At 35.8% G+C, this 23466-nt stretch overlaps 1 protein-coding gene across 5 annotated transcripts in view; it reads left to right on the forward strand.

The window, feature by feature from the left end:
* The window catches only part of EXOC6B (exocyst complex component 6B), a 649953-nt gene that overhangs the window by 83409 nt on the left and 543078 nt on the right, over positions 1-23466 (forward strand). For 4 of the 5 annotated variants that reach the window (XM_036908371.2, XM_057497096.1, XM_057497097.1 and 1 more), the window contains exons 2-5: positions 13385-13550; positions 19548-19595; positions 21221-21311; positions 21413-21458. In XM_036908371.2, the coding sequence (XP_036764266.2) occupies positions 13385-13550; positions 19548-19595; positions 21221-21311; positions 21413-21458 (351 nt within the window). Of the gene's footprint in view, positions 1-13384; positions 13551-19547; positions 19596-21220; positions 21312-21412; positions 21459-23466 lie in introns of those variants that run through there. The other variant, XM_057497098.1, reaches the window with a different exon arrangement.

Consider the following 23466-nt stretch of genomic DNA (forward strand, 5'->3'; position numbering starts at 1 on the left):
CATGCTCAGACATACAACGCAGACTTTTTTCAGAACCATAGTCAGGTATAAGTCAACTTAGTTGTCCCACGTGATGTGTGACAGGATCTCTCTGCATTACCCCCATTATAACCATTGAATAGAATGCTTAATTTGGGTCAAAATAATGAAAAGTTGCTTAGTCACAGACATTTAGCTTTGCCCTTGGTTTAGCGCTCCATGACTGTATATTACAGTGTCTAGTCTTGGTATGAGACTGATGTTTATCATTATGATACAGAGTTCTCGAGTACTTTTATGTTCTACCAAATACAAATCTTTAACAGACTACAACCCGCCTCCCCCTTAAATAAAAAAAAGACCTTTGCCAACAAGTTTTTTCTCTCCTTTGAGAGTTAGCTTAGTAATTTAGGCATATAACCATAATGTTTGGGAGCTATCTAACTGTTTCCATTGTTGCAGCCTGATTGTCCATGGTTTAATCATCAGTAGTTAAGAAGGAAACCAAAAATGGCTCCAGACTGCACAGTACCATAAAAAATTTCCACCTGGAAGCAATTTTTTGTAAAAGCCCTTGGGGACTGCTGTCACCCTCCCCCTTCTCTTGGCAACAGGGCCAGAAACACCAGCTTCTTTCAGAGCCAGGTCTTACTGCAGTTTAATCATCTTCCTTCTCCAGCTTCTAGAGGAGGTTAAAGGAGAGCTAGGGAAATCACAAATTATTCCCAGACACTTCTCTTTTTCTCCAGTAGATTTCCTTGAACCCTCTTAAATTCCTCCTTTTCTTCCTCTGATTCTTTTTCTATTTAGCATTTTAGCTGGAATACAAATTATTTGCACTGCTGAAACATAAATTTACTTTTTAAGTAAGAATGTTTATTATTAACACTAGTGCTTGTCTTTGGAGAAAGTTTAAGTATTGAAACATTTCTGGGCACTGCTTTAGGCCCTTTGTCGCTTTGTAATGCCTTCTCTGTGGGATGCAGGCATTGTTCCAGATGTAAGCCCTAAGGAACTCATGGCCCCATAGTGCAGATAGACATGTAAAGAAATCATTACTGTGTAGAGTGCTCAGTGTAGTACCCTTTCAAAAATAGGAACAAATAAAACATTTCAAAACAAGACTATTGGCTCAGCTTTCCATCAGTGAAAGTCACTTGTGATGGTGCCCATTCATTTCTAGGGTAATACCAGGCTTTGTTCAAGAACTTTAAGGCAAAACAGGATGATAGTACTTCTGGTGAAATTCACCTCAAACCACACAAGGTTTCGAAGTCCAAGGCTAGTTCAAATTTGCACAATGTCAAAATGAGGGCCAGGAGGCAAATGAGGATACTGTAGATGTTAAGGAATACCGTTTATCCTGTATCACTTGTCTAAGACAAGACTAAGTTTTTCAGACTTTATTTCTTCATAAAAAAAAAACATTTTAAACATATTCCTTTAAAAATTAGACTATCACATGCTGCAACAAATTATTATTGTAGGTGAAATTGGCCTCTTTTCTGAAAAGATTCCTAATTTCAGCACATCAGTAAGGAGGAGAAAAGTAACCTTCAACATGAATCTTCAAAGAATGGACTCAACAATCCTTTGGTGTAAATGCCTCCAGAGAGAATAAGTTTAAAATCTCACTGGTTTAACCAACATTTTCTTAGGTTCTACCTAGTTCGTAAGCAGGGAAACTTCTATATCAGGTTACAATAGTTGTAGTAGGGAGGCAGGTTTAAAAAATATATTTATTTTTTTATTGGAATATATTTAATATACAATATTATATTGGTTTCACATGTTCAACAGTGTGACTCGATTATTATATATGATAATGCTCACCATGGTAAGTGTAGTTATTCCTTTACCCATACCAAGATATTACAGTATTATTGGTCATATTCTCTAAGGAGGGAGGCTTTATTGAAAGAATGAGTTCTGAGCTGAGTCTTCACAGATGACTAGGAATTTGCCAAATAAAGTGATAGTAAGAAGATTTGCACAGAGAGACTGTAGTACACTCAGGGAACTTCAAAAGAGTTGTAGAGTGAATGTGGGGCTTACTCAGAGAGAAATCTGTACATGGAAGGATCTTATATATTATGCTAGGGACTTTGGACTTGATCCTGAGGCAGCTTAATCCTACAGGTGTGTGTGTGTGTGTGTGTGTGTTTGACTATCATATTTCATTTAAAGAAGATTACTATGAATGAAATATTGAAGATAGATCATTAGGGAAATAAGAAGGGCAAGATGGAAACAGTTGTTCAGAAGAGAGATAATGAGGACATGAGCCAAGACAGTTGTTGCAGGGGAGGAAAGGTAGTTAGAAGCATAGAAGAGGTACTATGGTATGAGAATTGGTAGGTCTTGGTGATTGATTAGTTGGAGGGAGATGTGAGGTGGTGTGGGGGTTCGAGGTTTACTTACATATTTATAGTTGGGGAAACTGGGTGGCTGGTGGTACCTTCAGCTGAGATGGTGAATGTAGGAGGAAAGTGTAGGTTTGGGTAGAAAACTAATGATTGTAACTTTAGACACACGGTTTGAGATGTTTTTGAGGATGAATGGTGGTTGAATATTCATGTTTATAGGATTTGACAGAGATATTGAATTTATTTGAGAATCAAAGATGTTAACTCATAGTGAAAGCGGAAGTATTGATAATATCTCTGAGGGGGAATATATGAAGAGTGAGAAGAGGTGAAGGCCAGAAGGAAGAATTCTTGGAGACCAAGAAGGAGAATGTAATGGAAACCCTGGGAGTAGATACTTAAGAAAGGGGGAATGGTTAACTGTGGCACATAAAAAAGGGGAGTCAAATAAATGAGCTGAAAAATGAGTATTTGATTTGATGGTCAGCAGGCTTTTATTGACCTTAGCAAGAATAGGTTCATTGGGGTGATGTGGGTAAGAAGCAGCTTATACTGTGTTGAAGAGCAAGTTCAATTTGAGGAAATGGAGGCAGGGAGTATAGACTGTTCTTTTAAGAATCTTAACTATGAAAGGAGAAAGAAAAAGAGAAGGATACCAGAAGGAAAATTATCAGGAGATATATTTTAATTTAAGAGTATCTTTAAAAAAAGCGGGAGCCATGTTGTTGTGTTAAAAGGGGAGCATGTTTTATTAAGAAAAAGAGGTCAGTAAAGATGAAACATTTGAAAGTACATAACAAAGTATTGATGGAGTAACATTCTTGGAATAGAGGAGAAATGAGATTTTTAGAATGTAGGATTAGTCCTATTTTGAGGTGGGATATCATCGAGATGGAAAGGCACAGGTATAAAGGTAGATAGAGAGATAAATAGACTTCTGTATTGGAATACAGGCAATTAAGATTCATGCCTGATAACCTTGAATTGTCTTTATGAAACAGGTGGCAGTCATTTGTTATGAAAGAAAGGTGCAGGATCGAGGTTGGAATTTTAAAGAGAATGCCAACATTTGGAATAGTTGCTGTAGGTAGTGGAAGAATAAGTTGATAAAAGACACACCAAATGTGTGGATGATGCTAAGGGTGGTTGGTGTATTTGTATAATTTGCACCATCAGAGTAAGGTTCTATATGCTAATGAAGTTGAGCCATGAAGGGAATGGATAAATAGGCAGCCAGGTCTAAATGTTGCTAGATAAAACTGAACAGAGAGGAGTGCCTTTCCTCTGTTGGGGGACTACTTTTAGTAAGGTGTGTGGGTCTGTCTTTATTTTGAGGATAACAAGTTCCTTGTATCTTTTATCAACTGTGGGAAATTCTTAGCTAGTTTTTGAATATTAGCTGTTCATTATTTCTTATTAGAGGATCTATTAAACCCATTCTGTTCTACATGTTCTTAACCTTTCTTTAATGTTTTCTGATGTAGGTTGAGTGTCTGTGTCCCCTCAAAATTAATATGCTGAAATCCTAATCCCCAAGGTGATGGCCTTGGGAGGTGGGACCTGTGGTAGATGATTAGGTCTTAAGGGCAGAACCTTCATGAATAGGATAGTTCCCTTACAAAGAGGCCCTAGAGAGCTTGCTTGCCCCTTCTGCCAATGGAGGGTACAAGTCAGCTACCCTGAAGAGGGCTCACTCTTGACCATGCTAGCACCCTGATCTCAGACTTCTGGCCTCCAGAATTGTAAAAAATAAATTTCTGTTGTTTATAAGCTGCCCAGTTTGTGGTATTTTGTTACAGCAGCTGGAATGGACTGAGACATTTTCCTTCTTTCATCTCTCTCTCTGCTTCATTCTGTATTAGTTTCATATATATCCTCCCAATTAGTGGTCATATCTTCCCACCTGTTAAGTTTCAAATATCAATTACTATTGTTTTTATTCTACAAGTTCTACATACGTATTTTCCAGTTTGTCTATTTATCTTTATGGTAATCCCTTCTTATTTCTTTAAGCATGTTACACATTTATTTTTAAGCCTTTGCAAATCTGACTCTGTTGTTTCTTCTTTATGTGCTTTGTTTCCTTGTGTGTTTTATAGTTTTTTGGTACTTGAGTTCCAGCTCAGAGGAATGTTATTTTTGAGAATTCTTGGAAGTATGGGTTAAGTGGTATTCCTCTAGAGAAGATTGCCTTTGCTTCAGTCAGTTTTCTGGGGACATTAGCAACCAGACTGGGGCTACTTTTAAAATACATTTTCAATTTGAGGTGGAACAAACAGATAGTATTAATAATATGAATGTGGGCCTCCTTTCTATGAGAAGGCCAACTGTGACTTCAGATTATCTGGGCATCTTGCCTCTATCTCATCCCCCAAAGCCAAGTACCAGACAGGTAAGTTTCCCTGCAGTCTCCCCTTATGGGAGGGAGTTTTTTCTAACTTACCTTTCATTAAGGGTGTAGTCCTTGGATATCTTGGCTTTATTCATTTAGAAGCCCCTGATTGGACTCCTCACCTTTTGTGGACCCTAGGCTTTGTCTCGTTTTCTGTGTGCTGTAAAATAGAAGGGTTAGGTTATAGAGAATAGTTAGAATCTGGGTTTCTGTTCCAGTGTTGTTTTAGCATCTGGAGATTTTCTGTGTTTTCTTTTTTTAGCTTAGCATGCACTAAAAATGATTTAGAAACTTAATCCAGTAGTTTTAGTGGTTTAGCAGAGAAAGGCTTTTCACAGTATATCCAGTTTTCTACATTTTTTATGGAACTTCATTCTATTTTGCCTACTTTGTTCTCTATCATTTTTTTTAGGAAGGAAACTGGTCTGATACCTTTTATTCGTCCCCCTTTCAGGTTTTCATTACTTATAGACTTAAAGAGTAAATTGTGGTCACATTTGGCTGTAGGGTGTCAGAAACAACCACTTGTGGTGAGATTGGAAATTTAATGTTTGCCAGTTTGGTTCTTTCTTGGAAAATCAGAAATGTATATGTGTGTGTATGTGTTTAGTGCTTATGTGCGTGTATATCATACACTCACATGCATGTAGCACATACAGTGTACAACACATATAACATATATGTGTGCACATGTACACATATACATATATGTTATACATAACATACACCTCTACAAAGGACATCACTTAAATTTATTATACATTTGACCCTTGAAAACAGAGGTTTGAACTGCACAGGTCCACTTACACATGGATTTTTTTTCAATAAAAATTTTTTTTTTGAGATAAACATCTCCATTTTGAAAAAATATTTTCTTTTCTGTAGCTTACTTTATTGTAAGAATATGGTATATAATACATATAACATTAAATATGTGTTGATTGCTATTTATGTTATTGGTAAGGCTTCCTGTCAATACTAGGTTATTAGTAGTTAAGTTTTTGGGAAGTCAAAAGTTAGATACCATTTTTGACTGAAAGAGTTAGTGCCCGTAACTCCTGTGTTGTTCAGGGTTCAACTGTAGTTTGATTCAGTGATTCTGGGAAACTTGGTTGGTCTAATTTTGTAAGCCCACATTAAATCTATGTGCATAAAGAGAACAGGACTGTTCATGCAAGTGTTTCCAATACCTACCCCCTTTGGTTTGTTTTTTTTGTATTAATAGGTTTATGATCTCTGTCATTGGAGCTGTAATAATTTTAAGTGTGGAAACTCTGAAGCATTTCTTCAATTAATATATGCTCTTTTAAAATATTTACATAGCTCTTCAGAGTAATTCATTAAATACTTAATTTTTTTTGTAAAGGATCTTGAAGAGTTTTACCAACATAACCTCAACTCAAACTCATCATGATGGTGGTAGATATTAAGTGAATCAGTAATTTCATTTAGCTCCAACTTTGCATGTTTAAGTGTTAATAAATTCAACACTTTGAATTACATGCAATGACTGGAGCTAATCTACCAAAGTTAATTATATCCCTGTGTATACCAACTACATTACTCTTCTGGTTTCAGCAGTTTCCCAGGTTAGATTCAATGGATATCGCCAGGTGGAGATGGATTATTAATTTTATTTGGCGGCAACATCTCAAATCCAACTTTCAGCTGCCAGATTTTAAGACCAACACTGAAAGCTGCAATGGAATAAATCTTTTTGCACTTAACACAAATGACACAGAGGCCAAAATGAAGCTACTAGTGTTCCTTGTAGTGCCTTTGTGTCTTCAGTTACTTAGGGTGATTAATTGTTCTAGGGAGTGACATTATTCTGGTAGTAGTTATGGCAGTCTCTGTATCCTTAATTTGGAGTTTCCTTGCTTTCATTAACTTATTTCCTAGTAGTCTGTTGTTTTGACTGATGTTTTGTGACAAGTTCTGCTTCACTTTCCTGTGCTGTTGTAACCAACACCAGGTTTTTAGCAGGCTCTTTGGCTTGTGTCAGTTGAAACTTCTCCACCCTGTTTTTGTCCCTCTGAAAATAGCCATCATGCAAGTATGGGGTTCCCTTCCTGCCTTGAAGGAGATCTCCATCACAGCGTCTTCTGTTTGCATTTGCTATCGTGGTGAAGCCACTTGGTATCTGCAAGGGTGGAAACAGATTTGAATGTATTTGATCTCCTGTGGCAGTACAGGAATATTTGGGTGTAGTCTTCAGCTTCAACTTAATTAGCTAGCATATGCTTCCCCGTCATTGATGATGATATCCATGATCTGCTTTCACCTTTATGCACTCAGAATATCCAAATTACCATAGTGAGGTCTGAATGGATTAAACTGATAGACAAACTGAAGTAAGGAGGGCAAGCAAGGTACTTTAAACTCCTCGTGACCTGCAGTTTCTCTTTCAACATCATGCTCAAGTTGGTTTTTCCACTTTATTTTTAACTTTTGGAATAAACAAAAATACCAATGATGCTTTTATGGAGCTTAATGAGAAGAAAATGTTTCAGGACTAAAACCATGACAGAAGTTAAAAAACATATATATGAAAAAAAAAAGACCAAAATAAACCATGGAATATTTTCTTGAATTAATCAGAAACAAAAAGCAAAATGTTCAGTTCTTTATATCTATCTTGAAGTTCTTGGTTTTGAAAACATCTCAACAGATCAACTTTATTTGATGTAGTAGTCTTTTGCATCCATCTTTAAAACATTCAGAAACCCACAGCTAGTCTCCTACCCTTCCTTCTCTTTCTCCGTCTTCAGCATAAACGGAGGGTCTCCTCTGTGCCAGGCAAGACACAATTCCTACCCACTTGGAGATTAATGTTCTACTAGAGGGAAATTCACAAGTGAGTGGGCAATCAGAATATAGTTTAATAAATCTTGTGATGGCATTAATAACAAAGAAGGAACACATAACAGAGTCTACGTAATAAAGAAGTTTTCCTAGAAAAACTAAGGTGCAAGCTGAGATTTGAAGAGTACGTGGGAGTTGACTCTTAAGTAACCTGAAAGCAAAGGGGGATGAGCAGTGGGGTCCTGGCAATAGGATGTTCTAGCTCATTGACTTGGTTGTCCTTTGATTTGCCTGCTGCTTTTGAAGACTGAACAATGTTGTGCATTTAGGATACTCTGCTTTGCAAGTAGCAGAATATCAAGGAAAAGTGGAAATAGGAAATTTCCCTTAAAATTTTATTAACTCACTTAACGTAAAGTCTGGAGATAGAACTGTTTCAGGGTTGGGTCATCATCAAGAACACAGGTGTTCCCATCTTTTTACCCTTTGCCATCCTCTGATTATTGGCAATATTCCTTTCATCCCAGATTGGTTTGCTGCATCCCCAAGGATCACACAGGACAATGTCCAAAATTGAAAGAGCAGTTCTTTTCCTGAATTCTTCAGGAAAGAAAACCTTTTCTTGGATCCTTACTGCCAGACTTCCCTTTACCTTTCATGGATGAAGGTTGTCTCATCTGTTAGTCAGTCACTGACAAGGGAAATGGAATTACTGCGACTGGTTTGCAGATTAGTTAGTATTTACCCTTTGCAGTAGGGTGGAAGAATAGGTTGGGTCTCTTCCAACAGGGAGAATGGATTAGCTTTTCTGTAGGCACAACTAATAGGGCAACTGACTCATCTTGAAGTAGAAGTGTGTGTGTTTCTCTCTCTTAAACCATTTAGCTTTGTATCAGGCTTCGTGTTTCTTAGCTTATTCTAGTTGTGTTTTCTTTGGGAGTCAGGCGCCAATGTATCAGTAACAAGCAATGTAATTTTGATTAAGGCACTTAACTTTCTTGGCCTCAGTTTCCTCTGTTACACAGAGTTTTGTATTCCATCTTCAAGACCTCTTTTAACTCTGACATTTTAGGGGTCTATGTGACTTTATTGCTTTCCTTGTTTGAAAAGGAAAAAGACAGATCCCACAGAGGACTTTCTAGCGGTGTGAGTTTGGTAAGTCACTTGGTCTTCTTGGGTTTCAGGTCCCTCATTTGTGAAATGCAGACAATAACTAACTGATAAGGTGCACAGGGTTTAAATGAGATAACATGCTCATGACATTTATATGTTTATTTTTCTCTTTTAAAAGGTTTGAGTTGATGTGGGCTCTAGCAAGTGCTAGGATAACCCTGTAATGGTTCTGTACAGGCAAGTGATAAATATTTGTTGAATAGAATTCCTGACGTGCCGTTTTATAAGTTAAAATACCACTCTAGTATAGACATGAAATTTAAGTGGTGGGATGTTTAAAAGTATGGCTCAGCTATAGACGCTAGGATAAACATTTTACTTTTTGCAAAAACTTGTGTGTTTTTTTAAAAATTAGACTGCAAAGGCAGCATTTCTATAACTGCATCAAAATTTAGGCTATGAAAGGTTGTCAATTTCCAAGCATTTCTTCTTGTTTACCTTTTATTAGAATATTCTTTGGATTATCACAGATAATTAAGCCAGTGGTACAGTTTATTTCACAGTCTTATTTAACTGTGGCATATCTGTGACACATTTATGTTAAAAGCATGATTTTGTTCTCAAGATCTGTTTATTTAATTTATTTAAGTATTAGAGTATTTATAAAATATCATTTAATAGCAAGTTATAATAGAATATAGTTTTTAGATTTATAAACCAGTTACTTAACTGGCCATCTCAAGTTTGTTTCAGGGAATGTTAGAATGGGCTACCACTAGATGGCAGTCTTTCTCTAGTTTAAGTCGTTTATTTCAGAGCGGGAGAAATCCTACTCTGTTCAGGTACAACGTTGACTACCAATAGTAGGTTAAACAGCAGGTCTGTTACCTTTCCAGATTTAAGACTTGTTTATTATTGTTCTTACACCTGATAGGTATGTTGTTTAGCACTGAGTAAGACTGAGATACACATAAAATGCTGATACAAGTTGAACTGTTTGGTAGTGATCTATAACTGCCTTTTTCTATGGTAGGCAATTTGAAACAAAACCTTTAAATCAGTGATTTTTAACCTCTTTGATAACCAGATGGAGACTATGGTTCAGTTTCCCTTAAAATCATGTATTTGTGCTTCTCCCTTTACACACAAAATCCCCATAAAATCTGAAATTGTGGATTTCCTGATGCAACCGATGGAATACAAGTTTATTAAAATATAGCCCCATACCCCTGGCTTACAAATTAGTTAGTATTTACCCCTTGCAGTAGGGTGGAAGAACAGGTTGGGTCTCTTCCAACAGGAAGAATGGATTAGCTTTTCTGTAGGCAAAACTAATAGGGCAACTGACTCATCTTGAAGTAGTAGTGTGGGTTTTATATTTTATTCCAATTTTTTTAACTCTTAAGATACTGAGGGGATCCACTGTAAGTCTTTCATGTTGTTCATTATTTTTTATAATTAGAATATTAGAATCATAAATGTCCTAAGATAGGAGAAACAGGTGGGGGCTAGTGATAAGAATAGAAAATTCATTAACTTGTTTTGAACTACCTGTTTACAGTATTCTGAAAATATATAATCTTTACATTATTAATGACTTGAACTTGAAAGTGGAAGTGAATTGTAGAAATTTCAAGCTAGGCTGATACTTCAGAGAATTTATAATTGATTGCTTCCTATTTTTTATGAGAAAGTTGAGAGTCAGAGAGATGAACTGAGTTGGTTAAGGACTCATAGCTAGTTAATTATATTTCTAAAACCAAGGCCAAGCAATCAGGCAGGTAAAATTCACCTTTCCTTTCTCCGATTTGAAGTTGTTTTGTAGGAAGCTTAGGGAGCTAGGGAGATATTATTAACATAAGCTATGAATTTCTAAACTTTGGGTTTTTCCTCTCCTTGATGTTGTCTTTTGTGTTATTAATGTGGAGGGGAAAAAATGAAAAGTTTTACATAATAGAAGGAAGCAGATTTGCTACTTAGAAGTGTTACTGGATCAAGATATAACTGAATTTCAAACCAAGAGGTTTTCTAACATAAGATAATATTTGTATATGCCATTTAGATTGATGGATTTTCAGTGGTTACCCCTTTTCTTCAAGTGGCAAGGAATATTGGTGTCTTGACATGGAAACGTTTCTTTTCCTTGTCTTTGGAAGGGGAAAAGTGAGGTTAGTTGAAATGTCAGTGGTAGATTCTGCCTTGTATATTCAAATAGCTCTTCAGGCAAGTGGTTATTCTCTGCTGTATTTTAATTGTCAAAGCAGTGATTGTTTATAATTTATTTGAAGATCTCCTCCCTTTATTTCAGAGGAAGGAGAGTGAGTTTAGATTGTTGTGGTTTTCTAGAAGTGAGTTCAAAATTTTTATTGGAAGTAAAACTTGTATATATATAGTCTTTGTTTACTGCTTAATTTTGGGCAGTGGAACTGATCTGAGGAAAGTATGCTTTCTTATCCACAGGATCAGGGTACTGATCTGGTACCTAGGAATGATTATAAAATAAGAATTTTTTTGGTAATGAGCAAACGTACATTTATTGAACAAAAGTCAGAGATCACAGAGATCTTAGGGATAATGTTAGTCATTCATTTAGTCAATGAATGTTTACTCACTGCCTACTACCTGTCTGGCACTGTTCTAGAGGTACAGTGGTGAATGTGGTAGACAAAGTTCTTGCCCAGGAGCTTACAGTCTAATTGAGATGGGTTAGGGGGAGAGAGACACAGCAAATCTTGCATGATAAGGAGAAGAAAGTTGTTTGAAGATATAGGGGATGAGCATTACTAGCAGAAGAAGAACGAAAACAAAATTTTTGAGGCAGGAAGAGGCTTTTATAAGAAGTGTATGCAGTATATAGCTGGAGCATAGAGGGTCAAGGGAGGCTAGGAGTGGGAACTAGTGAGAAATGAGGTAAGAGAGATAATCAGAGGCTAGATTATGTAGCATCATAAGGGCTATGGTAAGTATTTAAGATTTCTTTTCCTTTTGCAAAGAGAAGCCATTAGATTTAAGCAGGAGGATAACATCTGAGTTATTACTTTATAAAGATCATTTTAACTGCTATATGGAGAGTGTCTGCATTGGGATGGAGAGTGGAGGAGATAGGGAGTGCAGAATGGAGCCTTTTAGGAGGCTATTGCATTGTTCAAGTGTGCAATGATACAGATTTGGACTAGGGTTTTAGTGGAAATGGTGGGATGTGGTCAGTTTTAAGAGATGCTTTGGAAGTTGAGTTGTCAAGACTTATTAATGGATTGGATGGGATGTATGAAGGAAAGAAGTGGGTTAGGGGTGATATCCTGGATTTGGATTTTTGACTTGGGTAACTGGATCGTGCCCTTGGCTGTGGTGAGGTATGTTAGTGGTGGGGTGGTGGGGAGATAACGTGAAGAACAGGTTTGGGAGTGGAGATAGTTTGGTGATAGAGGAACCCATGTTAAGTTTGAGATGGCTTTTAAACATCCATTTTGGAGTTGTTAAATAGTAGCTAGATATTTGAATCTAGTGTTCAGGGAAGTGCTCTGAATTGTAGGTGTAGATTACGAAATCATCACTATATAGATTCTTTTAAAAGCCATGGGATTAAGTGGCATTGCATGGTGAGAGAGCATAGGTAGAAAAATGAAGAGGTTCTAGGAATATTTATAAAAAGAATAGAGGAGGAGGAGCCCAGAAAGGAGATTGAGAAGGCATGTCTGTGAAAGGATAAAACCACATCAGTGTGGTATCATTCAAGTCTGGAGGAAAGAGTGTTTCACGATGGAGGGTGTATCAAACCATAGCAAGTGATGCTTCTAGGTGGAGTAAGATGAATGCTAACTATTGGGAGATGAGGAAGTAGAAAGGAGTTTTGCTGGAAAGGAAAGCAGATAAATAAGATGATGGCTGGAGGAAAGTGTGCAAGTAAGGACAGGTTTCTGAAAGTCATGTTTATATACTCATGAAAATGATTTAATAGAGTGGGGGAAATAGATATTATTCAGGTGAGCAGTAAAAGGATTAAAGGTCTTGAGCCAACAAGGACTGACTGTAGATAAGAGCTTGAAACATTTTTTCCGTTGATTCAGGACAGTGGACAGAGTAGAAGTTACAGATGTAAGTAGGTTGATTGATTTTAATGGGAGAAGAGGAAATATTTGTTTTTTCTGTGAAGTAGGTGGTAGGATCAGAAGCTGAGAATGAAGGGATGGACATTTGAGCAGGGGAGGAAGTGAAGATCTCACATATAGTTATTTTGGAGAACAGAGTGAATTTTGGGTGGTGGTGGTGGGGGTAGTTTTGGTGGTATTATCTAGTGGTATTCATTGAGTGCCCAATTTAGATTTGTAGTTAAATAGCTGAACAGTCAGTCTAGCCAGCATACCATGTAACTTTTCTTCAGCCATGTTAATTTTTTGGAGCATAGAGTAGTTGGATGGTTTATCCAAAATTGAGTTTTTCTGGATTAGTTTGAGAGAAAAAGGTGCAAAGTTGTAATTCAGACCTTTGATTTATAATGAGATTTTTATGCTGAATACTAATATTTTTGAATGAATAAGGAAGCAAAATTTTGGATTTTCTTAAGGAAATCCTCATTTGACATTGGGGCAATAGTAATACAGTTGGAATACTCTGTGGTCTATCTACCTGAAATATCTAATTTCCAAATAAATTTGCTTCTGGGTTTGTAATTCTGCTTCTGTTTCTTACAACTAGATCTGGTGTAATCTTCATGCCATTTTTTTTAAAGGTCCGTCTATGATGGTGAGGAACATGGACGTTTCATGGAGAAGCTTGAAACTCGTATCCGCAATCATGACCGAGAAATTGAGAAAATGTGCAACTTTCATTACCAGGGCTTTGTGGACTCTATAACTGAACTGCTGAAAGTGAGAGGAGAAGCTCAGAAACTCAAAGTAAGGAGACTCTAAGACTTAGAGACTTGTTTCTCTGTCTGGTGCTGGGGATCTGGTTAGCATTAAAGGAGTAGGAATACATTACAGGTTATGTATTTGTAGTGAAGATTTTTGTGTAGTAAGGAATTTGTATTTAAGCATAGATAATTAGGATTATGGCTTTTAGCTAAAAAGAATACTTTTTATTTGGGATAACTACATGTGGATGAGAACCAGTAACAGAATCAATAACAATTTTTTTCAAACAGAAACTCAGTTGACTGACTCTTCACGTCATCCATCTGTATCCTTGCTAGGTAGAAGCTGTCACTGTAGGATGATGGAGTTGCAGGGAATAGCTGTAGAAATATTTGCAGCATGGCAATCTAAATCAAAGGAAAATGAATCAATAGTTGTTGTGGATTGTGTTCTACCAAAGCATGAAGGTTCTTTCTTGATATGACAGATTAGAATCTAGGAAGCATGGGAGCCATATTGGTCTGGTCCCGGCATAGCGTATTTACTTATCTTGGATAACCGATTTTGCTTATTGTTCTTAAATCTAACCACTTCACTAAACTCTTCTATTATTTCTAATAGTTTGTGTATGGTTTTTTTTTGACTTTTCTATTGTAAACACTCATATGATCTGTAATAATAACTTGACTTCTTCTTTCCAGTCGTTATGCTTCTGATTTTTTTTTCATTTCATCTCCCTCTTCTCTTTCCTCTTCTCTTCTCCTCTTCTCCCCTCCTCTCCCTCTCTGCTCCACTCCCCTTCCCTCTCATCTTTTCTTTTCTTTATTTTTTGTCTTAATACAATTTGAATTAAAATCCCAAAAGGATTTTCCTGGGGCATGGGGTGAATTTGGCAGTGAGTGTAAAATTCACAGAAAAGAAATACATTGGTTAAGAACAGCAAAGAAACAATTTTATTGAGGAGAGAAATGGGCTATTAGGTATTAAATTATATTTTAAACCAACAGTGATTTAAAAGCTAATTTGAATGCAAAACCTGACCTGAGTGGACATGAAGCTGTCAAACTTCTTAATATATTTAATTTAACATAAAATTTTGTTTTTTGCTACAGAAAAATTAATGTGCTTGATTATGGGCTACTGTCCTACCACCCATGAGGAGTGTTATGTAATATACACTATGTACCATATTATCTTTACAAATTCTGAAGTCTAAAACATAGTGCCAAGGTTTCAAATGAGAGTTTATGAACATATACAACAACTATACAGTCTTCCTAAGCAATCTAATAATGCCAACATAGTTAAATCTCTTTGGTTCTCCTCTGAGTCGCTTCCTTCACTCTCTCCTCTAAAAGAAACAACTCTTCTGATTTGTTGTTAATGTTCTTTAATGCTTGACCATTTTAAAGGAAATTTTGATCCTTTTCTCTTATACATACCAAAATTAATTTCAGATGGACTAAAGAATTAAATGTAAAAAAATGAAACCATATAGGAACTAGTAGAAAATATAGATGAATATTTATGCTATCTTGGGAGTGAGGAATACATTCCTAGTACTCCGTAAGCCAGAAAGAAAAAAATTGATAGATAAAACAGTAGAATGAAAGAACCTCTTCTACATACAAATTAAAAGGTAATACATTAAAAACATTTACAAATACATATGACAAATTCCTGACCTCCTTAACATAGAAAAAGTCTTTACATATTAAAAGGAAAAATTTGAACATTTTAATAGAAAACCAAGAAATACACAGTAATATAGTTTACATAAGAAGAAATATAAGGGAATTCTACAATTTAGAAAATTTAAAGGAATGCAGATTTAAACAATAAAATGTCATCTAATAAAATGACAAAAAATTTTTTTAAATTGGAGGTGATGCCACACAACCAGGGCATGATTGGAGTATAGATTGTTGGAGCCTCTGAGGAGAGCACTTTTATTTATTGATATTTAAAACTCCACATATTCTTAAGACGTATTCTCAGGCTATAGGTGCAGGTACAAGGATGTTCATATAATTTTTTTTTAAACGGTAGAACTTAAAAATGTCCCTAAAAGTCATTTGGCAAAGGATTAGTGAAATAGATCATGGTACATCCATTTAAAAATGATAAACTACAGTATATTGTAGAAGGATATCTAACATGGGAAAGTATTAGAAATGTTTGCCTGATGCATAAAGCAGATTAAAAAGTATGAGCAATTTTATCCTATTAAAAATAAAAAGTTATGCTGAATCTTTGGGGACTGAACAGCCTCAGATGGACAGAAGTATCTGAAATGTGTGAAAACAAAGATATGGGGCTCCTGCCAGGAGCTATGTGTCCTCATGCAGCCATCCCAGCTTCCCATTCTCACCTTGGGCTGTTCTCTGTGTTCCTTGGACACCTGTGTTCCATACTCCTCCCTTTGCTCCCCAGGTCCCTGTCCGTGACGGGCAGCAGGGTGCTCTGTCTTTGGTTACTGAAGTAGTCATGTGGGAGGGTAGCTAGCTCCTTGGCATGTTGTACTGAGTATTTCCCATAATGCTCACCAATTATTGATACCATTTGCTGGCACCCATCTCTGCCTCCTCCTTGTTTCAAATTGTTTCAAGCTGCAAATTCCTTCACCTTGCTCAGGATGCCCTTGAGGCAAAATATGAACTGGAGAATACCCGTTCAGGGTTTTGGCTGTTTCAGGCTCCACTCACTCCAGAACTGACTGGATTAAAGCCTAGCAGCACATCTGGGAGGCTTTGCTCCCGGGGACTCCATTCAACGTGGTTTAGGAACCTGTGAAATTTAGAGTTTCTTCAATTCTAGGAAAGGATTTAGAAAATGGAAAGGTTAAGTATTAACTACTGTCAGTACTATCGTAACATAACAATGGGAAGAAACCTCACTCTCCAGGATGCCCACTATTTCTTTTTCTTTATTCACTGGTGTGTGTGTGTGTATATCTATATTTATGTTCTCAGAATCAAGAGAAGTAACATGGCAAACAGGCAGTATACTTTCTTTTCATTGTTATATTTAACAAGTATTGTAATGTGTTGTTAATAGGTTACATTAACAAAGTACTGTGAAAGAGAATAGTAATTTTATTTCTTAACATAAGCATTGGTTAGGTTCCTCTAGATGTGTTTTAGAACTGCAGTTTGCATGAATTTAATTTAGTGGACCATAATTAGTATTTGTAACAGAAATTGAACTGAAATAGAATAGAATAGCAAAGAATAGCAAAGAATATAATAAAGTGTATTACATATAGTAAGGATTAACATTGTTTCTTGAAAATTTTGTTTTAGGTGTGTGTGTGTGTGTGTGTGTGTGTGTGTGTGTGTGTGTGAGAGAGAGAGAGAATTCCCTGTACATGTGTACTGGGTTGCAGTGTAAGATGTATTTCTTAAAATGAGTTTGAGATAAAAAAAAAGTTGCAGAAATGGGGTCTTTATAACATAGATACTTTTATAAAGTATTCTGGTAGAGACAGTGCTGCTGAATTTAGTAATATTTATGAAAGGTTTAATTTTATGAGATCTCCAGTTTAGGAAAAAAAAATTATTCTTGAATAACTATTGTGAAGGGGACTCCACTATTGTGAGAGGCCGTACTGCTCCAGGCAACCCATCCCATTTTTATTCATATTGCTTGAAAGTATTTCCTTATATTGAACTGATATTAATCCTGTTTTCTAGTAACATCTGTTTATTGGTTTGAGTAATAAGTACTGTTTTTAGGGCAGCACCTTTTGTTCTGATAGTGCTTCAGTTATTTGAAGGATAGCTGTCTTTCAGGTATGGTGTATAGTATAGTGTCCAGGTATACTATATGGTGTCTCCAAATGAGTATATCCCTCTTTGGGCTAAAATTCCTGTATCTGTTTTTTGTGTGGTGTAGCCTTGAGTCCCTTTCCAATGTATTCCTATCTAATCATGCTTCACTTTGCAAACGGTCTTCTTAAAACATGGCATCTGAGTGTAATTCTCATATAGTGTGGTCTTATGACTTTACCTTCTCACTTATTTTAGACCAAGAATCAGCAAACTGCATCTCTCACATTACAAATCCAGTTTGTCTCCTGTTTTTATAAAGTTTTACTGGACTCAGCAATGTCCATTCATTTATGTTATGTTTATGGCTGCATTTTTTTTTAATTAAAATTTTTTTTTTCTATTTTGGTATCATTGATCTACAATTACATGAGGAACATTATGTTTACTAGACTCCCCCCATCACCAAGTCCTCCCCTCCACACCCCACTACAGTCACTGTCCATCAGCGTAGTATGACTATAGAATCACTACTTGTCTTCTCTGTGCCCCTCCCCCATACATTATATCTGCTAATAGTAATGCCCCCCCCCCCCTTTTCCCCCTTATCCCTCCCTTATGGCTGCATTTTTGCTGCAATGGCAGCATTGAGTGCTTGCAGCAAAGACTGTCTACCTGGCTTTTTACAAAAACAGTTAGCTGATGCCTATTTTAGGCAATTATTATTGTTGTCTTAGATGTTGTCTATTAATGTTGTCTTAGATCAGCATTTTGGACAGCTCCATTACACTCTTAATTCATACTGTGCTCACAGTCCCATAAAACCAAGTGTTTCACATGTGGGGCTATTAAATAAATATAAAGAGGAATTTGAAGGTTTCTTGCTTCTCTTTCTGATATTTAACAAAAGTCTTTTTGAAAGAGGCCAGATTTCATGTTATCTTTGAAAGGGGGTGCATGTGGTAATCTGCTTTGAAATTAGTCCAGATAGAGTGTATAGTTTAGGGCAAAATTTTCAAAGGTGTGTTCCTAAGAAACTAGATTCTTGAAATGATCCTCAACTGAAGGGTGTTGTGTTTAATAGGTTTGGAAAGCACTCTCTGTGCTATATATCCTTCTTGGGCATTCACAGTTCATATACAATATTAAAGACTTCAGGAAGTCCTGAATAAACTAAACTGTTTAGTTGTGTTTTCCATATGTGTGTGTGTATTTGTGCATTTATACACCTTTGTGTGCATGTGTAGAGTACCTGTTAACTGGCATTTCTTGTTGTTCTAAGGGACCTAATAGGAAGTGCTGGGTAAAGGAAATTCATTAAAAGTGTAAGAAGTGGCAGGAGTGGCAGTTAAGGTGGAAGGGTAGAAAACCTCTGTTAAAGAAAGCTTTGGAAGTTAATGTTGCTCATGTTTTGCTAATGTCTGAGATGGCGAGGAAATTACTATTCTATATACTAATATTTTTTATATCAATTAAGCTTCCAAAATATGGTCAGTGGTTCTTAACATCTTTCTATGTTGACAGATAATAACTGCACTAGTTATGGTGAGGATATAATAATGTGTGTAACTGTTGAATCACTGTGCTGTATACTTGAAATAAATAAAATATACCTCTGTAAAAAAAGTTCACTTAAAAAATTAAGTCTCCAAAAGTAGATACCAAAAAAAGTGGTGCCCGTTCTTTTAAATTATGAACTCTAGATAATTTTAGGGCTTGTTCATGCAGCTTTGACTGTCATGTGGAGAAATTAATTTAGATAAAGGGGAACATGCAAGTATTAGGAACTATTAAGAATTAGTGATCCAAAAAGAATTAAGATACAGTGTTTTCTAAAACTGGGATCATAAAAAGGAAAAATTTGACCTGAGTTAAGAAGTTCAATTTATACACAAGTTTTCCTGGAATACATTGGTGAAGTGAAGAATGTCTATGATAAAATTTGTTGTTTCTATATATAGTAGAGGTGATCATGTTCTCTGAGCGTTATTTTTTCTTTGCTTTTTTCTCTTTTCTGTCCAAAAGTAAAGTGCATTCTTTAGTTGCTGTAGTACCTTAGTTTGGGATATTCCAAGCTGAACATAGCTTTCATAAATTTTTCTTTTCATTGTTCTAAAGGTCATGTAAACATTGAATAGAAAAGTTGATATAATTTAAACTGAAGAGAGTGCCACTAAATCAAAGTACACTGTCTTTTCATTTAAAATTTTGATTATCCAAGTATTGTCTAAATGTTTGTTTTTTATGAGTTTAAATTGTCTTCTCTCCACAGAATCAAGTGACGGATACTAATAGAAAACTACAACATGAGGGAAAGGAAGTAAGACCAGTTTACCTTTTGAAAAAATCTTTTCTGTTTCCTGTCATTCTCGACTGACTTCTTGATTTAGTGGCCTGTAAGACCATAAGCAGCATATTGGAGAACATGGGCATTATTGTTGCTTCTCCTAATGTTTATCTGAGTTAAATGAATATAGCCATACAAAAGCTTTGAGAGAAGATGTAGCCTTCCTTAGTGTGTTTTTAAACACTCGAGTGGTCATAATACAGCCATGCTGTTCCCTCTGCCTGGAATGCTCTTTCCTTAATATTCACCTATGTCAGACCTTTACTCAAATGTTACCTCCTTAGGGAGGCCTTTCTAACCATCTTATTTGAAATTATAGTCTCACTCTCACCTCTCATATTATTATTACCTTTGTTGCTTTACTTTTCTCCATTGCACCTATAATGCTCTGATGTTACGTGTTTTACTGATATATTTGTATTTTGTCTGTCTCCTTACATTAGTAACTAAGCTCCATAAGGCCAGGAATTTTTGTTTGCTTTATTCATTGCTGTATCTCCTCTACATGCTTAAACAGTGACTGGCACAAAGTGGGTGCTCTATAAATATTTGTTAAAAAAAATGAATCATGGATTCTGTTAATTGATATACTCACTATTTAAGTCATCACAGTTTACTAAATCATTCTGCATCCATTTCTCACTTGGTCCTCATGGCGGAACTCTGGCAGAGTCAGGGCAGGTATTATCACTATTGTATTGCTAAAACACTAAAACACTACAATTATTTGCTAAAGTTTGTATACTAATTGGCAAGACTGGGACTAAAACTCAAGTTTTGTCACTGGTAGTTCATTTCTGTTATCTGTATGATGTACCTTCCTTATCACCTTATGATGTATTAAATGATTCATTTTAATAATCTTTAAAAAGGTTTAGCTTTTGATTGTTTTATCACTGAGTTGGGGCAATTCTCTTTTCTTTTTTGCATGGTATCTAAGCAGATACTGTTTTTAGGTGCGGGTATGGGATGAATCCTGCAAGAGGCTATGCAGATTATTACTTTTTGAAAGTTTGACTCATATTTTAAATTTTATGTAGAGAGCACAGTTTCTTAGTTATTGTGATATGACTTCACATGAAGCTTTAAAACGGTTACAGGGAGAAAAGTGAGTTACTCTTCATTAAACTGGTGCTCTTGGAAAAGCCACAACTTCTAAGAATGTAATTTATATGTTGACATAGAGATTTAGGTGGAGGTTATTTTCAAGACTCATTTGAAGCTGTATATGAAGGACTGTTTTCCTCTCAGAGTCCAGCACTGATGAAAGAAATACAGGGTCTTGATAGATCATGCAGAGTCTGAATAGGGTTTGGAGAAAATCTACACATTTTTTTTTTCTTCTGGATAGCCTCTGAATTTTAAGGTTTCATTTTACCTAGACTTTTCCTAGTATAGGATGTTTCCTGGGGAGAAAGTGGGAAACCATGCAGGAATGTTTTACTGGTTGAGAAAGGCAGTTCCTTAGTCTGTCTATCTGGCAGGTCTTTCTATGAAACTGGAATTTTCTGATGAATTGAGCACAAGGTAGAAAAATGTGACCGAAAGCCTTTTATTTACTGCTATTGGCATAATTCAGTTTTTTTCCCTTTGCCAAGCTGGTAATAGCAATGGAAGAGCTGAAGCAGTGTCGACTACAACAGAGAAATATTTCAGCCACTGTTGATAAATTAATGCTGTGTCTTCCAGGTGAGGAACTGGAAATGGAGTAGGATTCTTGATGCAATTCCTTTGGTTTATAGTATTTCACTTTTTCTGAATACTTGTGTGTTCTTTTTTCCTTTTTCAAGTCCTAGAGATGTATAGTAAACTGAGGGACCAGATGAAAACTAAAAGGTAAGGTTTTTTTTTTACTGAGTACTTTTATTGTCTTAAGTTTCTGTTATTTAGGACATTTTTATGGTCTAAATTTAGCATAACCTTTCAAAAAATAATTAAGTCCATATGACATCTTCTCTAGCCTTTTGTATATCTGTTGATTCATCCTGGTACTTATTTACATAAGCAAATGATATGCTGGTGTGCTTTTATCATGTATTATGTTTATAAAACACTTTGATTTGTAGAACACCTAGTCATTTAGCTGTAACTCTTTTAGTGACAGCTGATTTGAGAAACATGCTTTGCTTTAGTAGTGTAGGAGAAAAAACAGGTGCAGGTGCACGAGTGAATTATCCAGCGTTCTTCTTTGAATCAACCAATACTCTGTGGATGCGGAGAGGGAATTAATTTATTTGAAGGAATTGGTTCACGTGATTAGAGAGGGCTGACAAGTCCAAAATCTGTGAAATATGCCAGGAGGCTGGGGTGTCAGTGGAGACTACTAAAGATCAGAGCCTGAGTCCAAAGGCAGTCTGCTGTCAGAATTCCATCTTCCTTGGGGGAGGTCAAAACTTTTTTCTGTTAAGGTCTTCAACTGATTGAGTGAAGCCTACATACATTATAGAGAGTAATCTTTACTCAGAGTCTACTAATTTAAATGTTACTCATCTCATCTTAAAAATGCCTTCACAGAAATATCTAGAATAATATTTGACCAAATATCTGGATACCATGGCTTAGCCAAATTGACACATAAAATTAATTGTCCCAAGGGACAATATCAAGGTGAACTTCAGGGGATTATGTGTTGTTTTCTTCTGGTTTTATTCCAGAGGAAATTCCAAAATGACTCTTTGACTGTTCTTCCCAAACTAGAGTAAGCACTCCTACCCTCCCTGCCTGTGGTATCCTGCAGTATGGTGGGGGTATGTGAAGCTATAGGAATAGGACACATCATCCTGGAATGTTAATTTTACCTAGGTTTTGAGGGAAAAAGTATAGAATCAAAATATATTATTAAAATAAGGTTAGAAAAATTGTTGATAAAACTTGTAAATTCTCAAGAATTTTAAAGCTGAAGCATGAGGCATCAAAAAATTTTAAATATCTTAGGATTGTTTCTCAGACTCCGTTCTCCCCGGGAGGACACATTCACATAAGAGAACAAACAATATGAGAAGTTCTGTTTAGTGAGATATGAAAGTAGTGTTATTTTCCTGATAACTTTTTTGTAAAGTTCTAAAATTCCAGAAAATTCCAGAGACTAAAAGAACACTCATGTACCAACTACTCTGAATTAAGAGGTATTAATAATTTTCCAGTTTTAATTCATATGTACAGTTGACCCTTGAACAATGCAGGTGTCAGGGGTGCCAACTCCCCATACAGTTGAAAATCTGGGTATAACTTTTGATTCTACAAAAACTTAACAACTGATAGTCTATGGTTGAACAGAAGCCTTACCAATATCACAAACAGTTGATTAATGTATATTTTGCAACTTAAATGTATTATATACTGTATTGTTACAATAAAGTAAGGTAGAGAAAATAAAAAATTTTTTTTCAAATTGTTGCAGATCTCCAGAAAACTTTGATATTTTTTGAAAAAATCCTGTGTATAAATAGACCTGTATAGTTCAAACCCATGTTGTTAAAGGGTCATCTGTAAATGTAAATATGTATAGCATATTTAAAAACATATATGGAAAGAAAGAGGTAAAGATAAACATTTTTAAAGATTACAGATAAAACTTGATGTCCCCTTCCTCAGTCATATTCCTTTCCCTACCCCTCTGAGGAAATCAGTATCCTAAATTTGGTGAGTGTCTATTTAGTCCATGTTTGTATTATATTATTTCGTGCTTTCAAAAACATTACATGAATGTCCTTTTTTTTGTTTTGTTTTGTTTTGTTTTGTTTTTCTTTTAATTTTAATTTTTTTTCACCATGAATGTCCTTATTTTTTGAGATTCTTTCAATTCACATTCTACAGAAATGAATTGAGTAACTACTATATGCTA

This window comes from Manis pentadactyla, chromosome 2 (genome assembly GCF_030020395.1).
Source record: "Manis pentadactyla isolate mManPen7 chromosome 2, mManPen7.hap1, whole genome shotgun sequence".
NCBI lineage: Eukaryota > Metazoa > Chordata > Mammalia > Pholidota > Manidae > Manis > Manis pentadactyla.